A 12,042-nucleotide genomic window follows, 5' to 3' on the forward strand; every position below is an offset into this window, starting at 1 on the left:
TAGTGCACTAATCAGCTAGGTTTCATTAGCACGTCTAAAGGGGCACAAACTCCAGGAATGCCACAAATTCCCAAATGGGCCGCGGAGTCCGTAGCACCTGGGAACTGGGACAGGAGCTCTGGCTGTGGCTGATGAATGGGGGATGGGGGTGTGGGGATGAGGATAGAGGTCACATGGTTGGCACAGAGTGACGGGAACAAAGTCACACCAGACAGACTCGAGACCGGCAGAGACCCTTGTTGACTTGACCCCTGACCTCCAACGCAACCCCGCCTCATAACCCCGCTATATGCAGACGTATATATCGCCTTCAGGCCTGTCCCGAAACTCGTACCCAATGTCTTCAAAGCTTGAGTTTCCTGGGTGAGCCAGCGTGGGTCAGGTGGTGGGGATTTTGCACGGACGCTGAGGCATCAGATTTACGTTTCCCCGCGCGGCTTCAAACGGAGCGCGGCCGCTTTGACACCCGTGGACTAGCCGGCCTTGTTGGAAAAGGCAAATGTGTTTCTGAAGATCCGAGCTGCAGACCGCCCCACCCCACCCCACCGGCCTCTCTTGGGTCAGTTTCAGTGCCCCCCCACCCCCACCTACCTCTTAACCCCTCCCTTCACCCAGTCAACAGGTGGTAGGGTCCTCAGACTCTCCTCAGTCGTGGCAGCAAAAAAACGACCGGCACAAATAAACACATTCACAGTCAGGCCAAGCGGCATGTCAGCAGCTGCCTTTCTCTGGCAAGCCCTATCACAAACTGTTACAGGGTTACAGGGTTTTTCCCCCATAGTGTAATTTTGGCCTTTCTTGTCATTTCTTGATAAGCTCGGACAATTACAGCTATCGCCTTACAGTCGAGTAACTTAAGTAATTTTACAATGGAGAGTGTGCTTGTTTTCCAAATAATTTAAATGAAACTAAGGGGAAAAGGGAGAGTTTCCGTTGAGTTGGTGTTTTTTCAGTCAGGTGCCAATGTACAAGATAAGAAAGGACCCTTTTCTTTATTGAACTGTGGCATAATTTTGAAGGAGCATAGTTTTCAAAGGCTCAAATAAAAAAGATTTGAGTCAAGTGAAATCAGTCAATCACACCCTTTAAGACTGTTCAAGAGGATGTTAGAGTTGCACATTTGGTTTTATGTGTCACCAAACGACCTGTTTGTCTGGTCGGATTGCTGTGAAATGTTAAGTGTGTGTTTATTACTTGAAGAACACACGTCTGTTTTCCTAGTAGAGGTGGAGTGGCGACAGTTTGGTTAGATCCACTGTTGTTTATGCTGATGAGCACAGCAGAGGCTCCGTTTGGACTATAGTGGAGCGCTATGTCTCTCTCTCTCTGTCTCTCTCTCTCTCTCTCTCTCTCTCTCACTCTCTTCGATATCTCCTTTTCCCACTCTCCCTCTCATTTTTCTCTTGTCTTCACTAACATCTTGTAAAGCCTTCTTTTAGACGGCTTCGGACCAACAGGCCAGGTCTTGTATTTAACAGCTCTTAAAATAGAGAGAAGCCCTATATTGCTTAAGGTGGCTCGAATAAATTGCCTAGAACCAGCAAAACCCATAAAACCCTCGGTGGAGCGAGGTGACCCGAGCCTTGCTTGTTGCTGTTGGCATTTGCTGTGCATCGGCTGAATTTTCGGGAAGTGAAGAAACAGCAGAGCGTGTGTCATACAAGGCACCAGCCTCAACACTTAGGAGACCGGGCACAAGCAGAGGGGAGAGGAAGGCACAGCGTCCCATTCTGGGTCTCGTGACAGCCATGCACCTCTCTCTGTCCTCCTGCTGTCTTCCTCTCTCACACCCAAATTGTCTTTCTACTTTCTCACTCACTGAATTACTCTCTCTCACACACACACATACACACATACACACTCTCTCCATGCCAGGCCCTTCAACCTAGCAGTTTTTAGGGAATCCCAAGCACCAGAGGCAGGCAGGGAAAAAGGCTGCTTCACTCTGACAGCCTGAAGCTCTGAGCTGAACACTCAGTCCTGATGCATATCTGCTGTCTGAGGCTCCTTGCCTGCTGGCAAACGACAGAAGATCACAAGATTTTACCCTCCACCCTGCCTAGTCTCTGTAGACTCCGTGGAATGGGATCTTAATGGTGTCACTTGTGTTGTGTGTCATCTTGGCAGCGTTTTTTTTTTTGTAACAAGTTCAGATGGAGGGGAATTAATGTCTAATATATTCGCTCTTTCTCTCTCTCTCTCTCCTCTGTTTTCCTCCCCGTCACCCACCCAAATCCTCCCTTCCCCCATTTACACCTCTCCCCACCACCACCCCCACCCCCACCCTAGCCTGTGACTGCCACCCGGTGGGTGCAGCAGGCAAGACGTGCAACCAGACCACAGGCCAGTGCCCCTGCAAGGACGGAGTCACGGGCATCACCTGCAACCGCTGCGCCAAGGGCTACCAGCAGAGCCGCTCGCCTGTGGCTCCCTGCATCAGTGAGTGACGCACACACACACACACACACACACACACTATAGGGAAGCCAGTGTCAGGGATCGAAGCACAGCCTATTAGGATGCACACACATATACACACAAGCACACACACACACACAGTCGGGGCCAGGAGTGCAGCTGCCAGTGCCAGCGAGTGTTGCATTATATGTAGCTTATAAACGCCCAAATCAAGGAGATTACAGGAGATAATTGAAAGCGCACTTCCATCACTGCCTGCCTTTGATCGAAAGTCAGTGTTCTGTGGTATTGCATGGCTATTGTAAACGCAATGATAATTTCTAGCCCAAAACATGTGCTCACACGAGGGCCAAGATGTAAAATCTGGGTAAATCGAAACATGCTCTTTGTTAATGGGACACAGAAAGGTGAAAGCGTGAGGAAGAGAGGTTTCTTATGGTGCTTCTCAGAAGGATGAAGCTGGATGTAGTTGGTCTGGTCTGATGTAGATCAGTTGGGAGCTGTGGCAGTGTGAAACCCCGAGACTTGATTATTGTTGCTCTACGCTGTAAGTTGTAGATCGAGGGTGTGTGTGTGCTCTAGTTGGTGAATATGTAGTGTGCATGTGGACTACATCATGTTTTTAATTTCCTGTGATAGAGGTATGTGTGTGTGTGTGTGTGTGTGTGTGTGTGGCTTATGAAATATACCAGTGGCCCGGCACATGCAGGCATGTGGAACAGAGGGCAGCTTTCCACCACACTGTGTGCCAGGCGGTATGGGCACGCATCGGCACACTCTGTCACACACTCGCCAAGACAGCCTCCACCAAAGCGAGCCGTGCCACGCCAGCCGGTGCCGTGCCGAGCTCTGCCACGCCGTGCCACATGGTGCCATGTTGTTTCTCTCACATGCGGCCCCGGAGCAGATGGCGAAGGGGGCGAGGAGGAGAAAACAACTGTGGTCATGGATGGCAGACCCCACTCGTTTGAGCGCCACTGAACCGTCCAATGAGAACAAGGAGAACAGTGTGTGTGTGTGTGTACGTGTGTGTTTAAAGCATGGATGTTTGCTCATGGCACATGCGCACATTTGGAGCCGTTACGAGTAGTGTCAATGAAATTTGTGTGTCAGTAAGGCCTCCTCTAGTCCCTAGTGGGCATCTCGCCACTCAGTGAGGCCCTCCTGGCCCCCAAGACAGAAAACAAGACCATTAAGAAGCCAATTAGTATGATGGCAGCGACCCTCATCTGAATTTCCCTTTTATCATCTCTCTGTCTTCACAAAACGTGGCCACGAGGGCGCAAGGGCTCAGAGTGGCTTCTAGCAGCTGCTCCTGCCTTTACCAAGCTCAGTGCCCTTGTTTGTTTTTGTTGGCGGGGGTGTCCATAATTTCAGACAGAGACAACTGCCGCTTGTGCCTCAAAACAGCTTTCCAAGAAGCCCCCCCACTCCCCCCCACTCCTCATCACCCTTCTCCCATTAGCTTGGTTGAAACCCTCAACCTCGAACTCCAATCAAAAGCAGATCCTCTGAGTGGATGCTAAGCCGGCGTTCCAGTAAGTCTGTTTATGGTAACAGCGGAGGGCCTGTTGTTAGCATTAGCATTTGTATTGGAAAGTTGCATACGATTAGCAGAGAAGTCCTGGAGGAATTCCATGAGGCGAGAGGCACTTTTTAGTTTCGCCAGCGGGCGCAGCGAGGGAGGGCTGCATCTGTCTCAAGACGCTCCAACCCAAATTGCCCCCTTGCCATCTGTCCATCTGTCTATGCATGCTTGCATGGAGATTACACAACGGTGTTAACCCAGCGTCTGTTAGGGGAGGACAGCACTGAGACAACCAGTACTCCAGTGCACCTTTCCATTTGATTCAGTGTACCACAAAGAATCAGCTACACTCATGATGTCAGACCTATCGAGTGTGCAGACTTCAGAATGCAGCTCCTAATCCAAACATTGACTCAAAACTGGATCTTGATTAAGGTCTGCACAACACAGCAACCACCCACAGCTAGATTTGAATTTAGCCCACCTTCTCTTCTTGACCTCGATTATTTCTTCTGCTCATACTCTGTCTCAGCACCATGCAGTTGATTCCACGGCATAAAAATGACACTTAAACCATCACATTAATCCATGGAATGCAATGGTTTATTTGAGCATGTCTTCCCTCTCACCACCAATAAGTATCCCTGTCAGTCTGCTGTGTTTATCTAGTGTGTGTGTGTGTGTGTGTGTGTGTGCGCACACATGTGTTTTCATGCGCATAGTTGACATATGTCACAATCCAAACTTGCTGTAAGACAACACTGGTATTTTCCCTCATTGGACTTTCAGTATCTTGGTGTTGGTGAACTGAGAGGCACGCTGGCTCCTCCTCCTCCTTCTCCCTTATACTTTAGCTTACCCTCTATATTCTGTTTTGGTTATATCAATATATTCCACGTTTATATTCATAGCCTTCCCAGGCCGCTCTTTGAAGCTATTTTCAATGAATTCAGACATACTTCATTTGTTTGACCACACATGCGTGCTTAGCAGGCACGCAGCCAAATCACTTACACCATGTCTGCATGAAAGGTATGGATATAAATTGTGCCAATAAAATGATTTTGTATTTTTTGTGTGTGTTTCAGAAATCCCGGTGGCCAACCCTACAGCTGTGGTGAGCAGCACAGAGGAACCAGCAGGTTAGTACACACTGTGCGGACCTCGCCCCTAACTACCACCGGTTTATGAGGAAAGAAAAGCAAATTTTGTAATATTTCTGGGCTCGGTTTTTAAGCTGCGGAATAAATATTAATGGAGGGTGGGTCTCCCTTTTGATGTTCGGCAAAGAGAAGGAGCGCGCTGGAGCCGGCAGAGTTTTTCCATTGTCTTTAAAACCTGTGTCCTTGGCATGGGTTCCCAACCGCTAGCCGCGAGTTAGCTGAGGCTCGCTGTGCTCAAAGTAGCTTCAGCTTCAACCCAAGGCCAGTGGATAGGCAGCAGAGGTGATTAGTTGCAGTTTAGCCGGGAGACTTAGTGAAGGGGAGAGTTTTGAGGCGTGAAAAGAGTGTTGGCAACTGACTGCGGGGAACGTTTCTAGATTTGTTCAGTCTCTCCCTCTCCCTCTCCAATTTAGGCTCCGGTCAATTACCCGACTCTTATTTTTCATTCTTTTGCCCTTTGATTTGAATGGCAGTGTTGATTTGGAAATGTTGATTCATTAGTGGGTTTATAACATATATCAACACCTAGCCCACAGCTCGTACCTCCCAGTTTGCAACCGGCAACTCACTGCAAGACTTTGAGTGCAACGTCAGGGTTTTTTTTGTTGTTTTTTTGCCAAGACTTAATTCTGTTGTCAAAACTCAGGCTAAAAGGCGTTTTTGGCTCTGTGCCTTCTTGTATCTCAACCGTTAAATACAGTTTGGGGCTGAGAGGTAAAGAAGGGAGTGTAAGGGGAGTGTGTGTGATGATGACAGCCAATACTGACTTCAAAATCACAGGAAAATTGTCAAGATGAAGGCCAAACTCAGCCAAGCAGTCCATAACCATAGCAAATAACCACTGAAAAACCTCCCATAAAACATAATGCTATAAAATGAAATTGCAGGCTAATCAGTTTGTCACATTAGCCACTCCTTTCCTTATTTAATTTCCCTCTTAAAGGTTCTCCCTTTTCCTCTCATCACTTGGGCCGTTGAGCCTTTTTTGTGGAAAAAAAAAAAGAAAAAAAAAAAAAAAAAACACAGTCCAGCCCTTTCTTGTGTTTACTTCCCTGGGAAAATGTTGTGGAGTCTGAGAAACACAAACGCTGTTTATCGCCAATTCACCTCGGGCGCTACCGAACACCAGAGCATTTCCCCCATCTTTCTCCTCGCTGAACTGCCATAGAACCAGCTTTACCATCAGAAACCCAAAGCCCCAAAATGTTTTTGTGCGAGGGGCGGTGGATGCAATTTGTCCTTGTCATGGTGCAGTGAAAGAGGCTAGAGGGAACAAGGGCGGCCAGAGTCCCGGAGGCAATTGTGCTCGTTTTCAGCGGGCCGGTCTTCTGGGTCAATGGGCGATTCACCGAGAGCTTTTCCAGGTGAACGGCCAGCAGTAAGTGACTCTTCATGGGAAAACACACATTGGCCCCCAGCCAGCATTTCACCACTGATACCTCTAGGCCACTGTATACCACACACACACACACAAACACACACATACAATGACAGTGATGTAATGAAATCCATGCACTAACATCACATAAAAATGCACGCATGTCACACTTGCTTGCACACTTACATGATAATGATCTGCAAATGAAACCACACACTCGCTCATAATGAAAAAGACCTTTCACATGCCCTCAATGATATTTAACATCAAATTTAAAGGCTGTGAATGATGCACAGTACGTTATACACACACACACAAATCCATCCACACGCACACCTCTGCACCCATCCACATCCACACCTCCACTCTGGGTTTTTTTAACCTCCTCCTGTCCCGGCATTATTGGAAGCTTCTGGCTGTTCTCTGTCTCTCTCTCTCTCTCTCTCTCTCTCTCTGTCTCTCTCTCTCTCTCTGTCTGTCTCTCCTTTTCTGTCTCTCACTCTAGCTAATAAAATCTCCAGCACTCTGATATACAGCCAAGCCTCCTGGACATTTTTACGGGCTCCTCGGCCCCCTGCTCCTTCCTCCTCCTGCCTTCCTTCCATTGCTCCATCCGTCCCTCTCTCCAGAAAACGAGCGCCGCAACACCCTTGCTCTCATGCAACCCAGAAAGCGGAATTTCTCTCTTCTCACGACTTCTCTTTTTTTTGTGTGTCTAATTGGGCCAATTCGGATCCAGCAATCACTTTTACTTGGTTTGCTTTGGAAAGCAGCATGACCGAATGATTTTCCTTTTGAAGGCAGCGAGAGGCTTGACCGCAGATACCAGCCTGTGGTTTTTCAATTTCATGCCCTTGACGGTCCAAGCGGGTGTCATGGTCGGCTTTTCGCGTGTCCCCTCAAGATGCCCGACTAGAACTCTGTAGGAAAATGGCCTTTGTGGCGTACTGTACATTGAGAACATGTCAGGTCATCAGTTTTCATCATTTTCATAACCTTGTGTTCCTCCCTAAACTTTGGGTAATGAAATCAGCGGATCCAAAACTCTATGGTTCATAAAAAACCAGTGGCATCCAGTCAAGTACAGTAGAGCGTAGCTAATCATCATCAGTGACCCCTTGTCTCTTCGTCACGGCTCCAGTAGCAGTGGCCATATAACCATGAGCATGATTTAAAGATCCAGTGCAATGGCTTCAATTCGGCCAGGAAAAGCTTGCTATGGATTTCTAACACAAGCAGTGTAATTTTTTCCGTTTTTGATGGTTCATCTAATTTGTTTTAGCTGTTGTTGTTCCCCTTTCTGTACGCTCAGCCAGTTCTCAGCAGATTGCAGGGAGGTGGCTCTGAAAGAAGTCCAGTGGATGATGTTTAGCTTCCCAAATATGTTCATTTGTCTAGTTAGTCAACCAGTGTAGCTGGCAAATCACGAGAGTTCATCGATCATGAGTTTGTGATTTCTTGGTCCATGAAAAGCATTGGTACTGCTCCATTTTTCAACATCAAATTAGTAAATCCAAGTGTTTTTAATGCCAATTATTAGAGGTTTAATTCCAAGTATTTTCATGTCTGAATGGCATTAGCTCATCTGTGCCCATGCTTTCTCCCTCCGCCTAAGAGTTTTACTGTAGGGCCACAAACTAAATCAATGATGATTCATCTTATGTCTAACGAAACAGCTTTTGTAACAGCCCAACGTCGAACTTCTGCTTTTGAAATTCAGTGTGCGATGCCCTGCAGAAACAAAAAGCTGCGCACTATGTATCATTCTAAACCTTTGGGTGGGGCTAGCCTAAAGTTTGGAGAAGTGAATTTGCAACCAGAAGGTAGCTGCTTCAAATCCTGGATCGGGAAAATCAGGGCAGGGCGTGTGAATGAAGTGTCACTGAGGTAGGCAGCTGGTTCTACTGGTCAGCTCCTGGGCCTAAATTTGTGTAACTGTGTGAAGCAGGGCAGCGCTGAAAAAGATGTTCTTCCCTAGATAAATAAAGCCTAAAACAAACTAAAGCTCAGTAGTAACTAGTCCTAGTGATCAGTTGAATAAAGAAACCTAAGATTGGTCGCTCAGCCAACAGGTCCAATCTGCCACAATCATAATTGTAACACCTCATCACTCCACCTATGAATGGTCAGCGGAGGTCAACTGGCCAGTGTGTGGTCTCAGTCGTCACGCTGGCAGCCAAGGCCTATTCATATCCATCCAACCATGACCGCTTCCACCACGCTCTGTCTTTTCTCAAGACCCCAGAAAACATGTCAAACCGAACACTTTTTCTCCTCTGGTATGTTTCACTTGCCTCCCAGCACCGGGTGTTGCGGGGGCTTTATGTGTGATTTGTCAGAGGTTGTATTTTACCCCACAAAAATCGGACCAAGCCCAACATTGTCCCACGTCCAACCAGCTCCAGTTTCCCATGGAGCCTTTGCCAGTGTCAGTGGCTACTTTGCTGTGTGCGTGCATGTATGCATGTAAGCGCACACTTGTGTTTACGCACAAAGGTTATTATACAAGAATAAAACTAGTCCTAAAGAATGTAGCATATTTAAAAAGTAAATAATGAAAAACCCAAAACTCTAATATTACAATTTTAGTTTCACCTTTATATATATACATATACAGTATATATATATATATATATATATATCTTTAGTAACCTTGGCCTGTGTGCACACTCTGTACATGCTATTATTTTGATTAATGATTCATGTTGATGTGGATGAGTGTGTGCACCGGTGGTTTCACAGTATTTAACTGCTTACAATGTTTTGTGATACTGACTTTGCATTACAGATGTGTAGTTATCATTTTAAGTTTTACAAGACCAGCCCATAATGTTACTATGAAATGGTATTTATGTGTGCGACACAACCTTATAATGACGATTCTAATTTCAAGTGTGTAAGTGTCTCATTATGTGTGTAATGGTCCCTGCTGTGAGCGTCAGTAAGTATCAGTAGGAAGATCTTAGATGAGTGAATATTGGTTTTCATTGTTTTTGCAGATTGTGAGTCCTACTGTAAACCAGTGAAGGGCAACTTGAAGATCAACATGAAGAAATACTGCAAGAAGGATTATGGTGAGAGACTGGAATTAATTATCAACCATGATTAATAAATGTACAATGCCGGAAATGAAGAATATTGACCTGATTTTTCCTTTGTTGTTGGTGAATGTGTTCCCAGCGGTGCAAGTGAGCGTGCTGGACATGGAGACGGTGGGCGACTGGGCCAAGTTCTCAGTTAGCGTGGGATCTGTGTACAAGAGCCGCGGCGAGCCCCTGAAGCGCGGCGACAACATCCTGTGGATCCACATGAAGGACCTTGCCTGCAAATGTCCCAAGATCCAGATGAGCAAGCGCTTCCTGGTGATGGGCGGCAGCGAGGGCGGAACCGGCCCAGGGACGGGTCCGGGGGTCGGGCCCGGGGGAGGGACCACCAATCCGGGGGCGGAGCGTGTGGGCCTGGTGGCTGACAAGAACAGCCTGGTGATCCAGTGGAGGGACGTTTGGACGCGGCGCCTGCGGAAGTTCCAGCGCAAAGAGAAGAAGGGCAAGTGCAGCAAAGCGTGATGGGAAAGCAGCGTCCGTCCCCGCCTCTCCCTCCATCACTCACCTCCGTGAACCCTGACCCAGTGATCTCCTTCCTCGCCCGCAGATATTTGGCAGGATAGGACACAACTCCATCGTCTTCCCCCGCCACGGGGACACTGCACATTACAAAGACTGCATGTACCTTACCTGTTTTAAGGACCACTTTTTGTGTATATTGTATAATTATTTTCCTTTTTATTTTTCAAGTTTTGTCATCGAAATGTCACTTGTCTTTTTTTTCCAATTGGTCTGCCTTAAAAAGGGACCATTAAAAAGGGTATGAAGTGTAGACAAAAGCAGACGCCATTCCCTCCCTCGACAACGACAGCGAAAATGTCCACTCTTCCCCCCGACTACCTGCTCCAGACCCCCAGCCTCCTCCTCCTCTTCCCAGACTGATTTTCTCCCGCCACCTTGTTTCAACACAAAACTACCGAGGCTCACACTTCCCATTCTTCTCTGAGGATTTTAATCAACGGAGCTTGTCACGTCAAAGAGATTGACTGATTTCAGCGTGGCGCGACACCACACCGCAACCCGTCTAAAGACAAACTGCACACCCTCAGCGTGGCTGCCTCCCGTTTCATTGTCGAAACAAACTCAACCTTGATCAACACGAGCTGAGATTATGGGCCGACTGACAACCTCTCAACATTTGCTGTTAAATTGTTCATACAGAATGGGCCTATTTGTTCCAGGTCTCTGCAGTAACCTCTATGGATCACGATCCACTGTAACTAAAAAAAACTCTGGACCCGTGAGGACCCAAGGGCTCCCTTTGCAGGGACATTTTCCACAGCAAACCTCAGTCTCACCACCACTGCTGCTGCCACCAGACCGCCCTCACAGAATAAACTGCCTATGTAGACTCTCATATCTGCAGATATTTGATGCCACTGCTCATAGTAGAGTTTATATTCACCATGTGGTTACCTCCTATCTCCATATCCCAGCTATATCCTTATTTGAGATAGATCCTTACCCATTTGCTTTCAAGCAGAGCAGAGCCTGTGGCGTGTGAGAGTCAAACCCCAAGCTTCCGGGCTTCGCCTCTCCACCACTAGTCCCTATCACGAGTGGTTCATATAGTCATGTATCACCATCGTGACTCATCGCTGTTTCATTTTTTCTGGAAGGAAGACTAGGCAGAGTGGACGAATGGCTTGCATTTCGGAACAATACCCATATTTCCGAGGAGATTTTCTGTTTTATGGATAATGTCTTCCATTGTTTGGGTAGAAAGCGGCCGTCCAGATGTTACTGTGTGGCCAGTGTCATTTTTCTGTCTTTAAATATCTGACCATTTTTTATGATGTGTCTAGTGACTGGCAGGCTTTTGCTTGCCAAAATAAGAGATTGAAACGAGAGTTCCTTTTCATGCAGTAAAAAGAAAACAAAGTTGGATAAACAACATATTCATGTTTTTCTCTAGATTATATTGACAAAATGAATGAGGCTGGAAAGTTCTTAGCGCTCACTGATTGTATTATGACGTGAGAATATTATATTTCAATCTTCATGTGCTTTGTTATGTTTGCATGTTTGTGGTTTTTGCTGGTCCATCTTTTTTAGCAAAGCAAAATTTACAGTGAGCAGAGCAAGGACTAAACCAATGTCAGCATCACGATCCAAAGGAAAACTTCCCAAGTCATCTTCCCCCACTGGCCCACCCTAACACAGTCCCTGTCATCCTTTGCCAAATAAGCATGGTCTGTTTTTAAATTCAATTAAGAGACTATGGAAGTCAGGACCAACGAAAACCACAGAGAGACCCGTCTGGTTGCTCTCAAGCTTTCTATCTGCCTTTTGCTGTTATTTCATTTTGTAAAGCACATTACAATTTATTTAAATAGAGTACAAGATAAACACACAAGTTTGAGGGGCACATCAAGCTAGCGTAGCAGTGAGCACGCTGACAGGCATGTCATGCTAGCTCGTGGTTACGCTCCTCTGGCTGCGGCGGTATGT

The 12,042-nt window shown here is 46.8% G+C and overlaps 1 protein-coding gene across 1 annotated transcript in view; it reads left to right on the forward strand.

The window, feature by feature from the left end:
* Window positions 1-10,053, forward strand: part of ntn2 (netrin 2) — a 29,884-nt gene extending 19,831 nt beyond the window's left edge. Inside the window, exons 3-7 of the mRNA XM_071907338.2 lie at window positions 2,290-2,439; window positions 5,035-5,088; window positions 7,355-7,357; window positions 9,487-9,561; window positions 9,668-10,053. Coding sequence (XP_071763439.1) covers window positions 2,290-2,439; window positions 5,035-5,088; window positions 7,355-7,357; window positions 9,487-9,561; window positions 9,668-10,053 — 668 coding nt within the window. The remainder of the gene's footprint in view (window positions 1-2,289; window positions 2,440-5,034; window positions 5,089-7,354; window positions 7,358-9,486; window positions 9,562-9,667) is intronic.
* Window positions 10,054-12,042: the final 1,989 nt, after the last annotated feature.

This window comes from Centroberyx gerrardi, chromosome 20 (genome assembly GCF_048128805.1).
Source record: "Centroberyx gerrardi isolate f3 chromosome 20, fCenGer3.hap1.cur.20231027, whole genome shotgun sequence".
NCBI classification, from domain to species: domain Eukaryota; kingdom Metazoa; phylum Chordata; class Actinopteri; order Beryciformes; family Berycidae; genus Centroberyx; species Centroberyx gerrardi.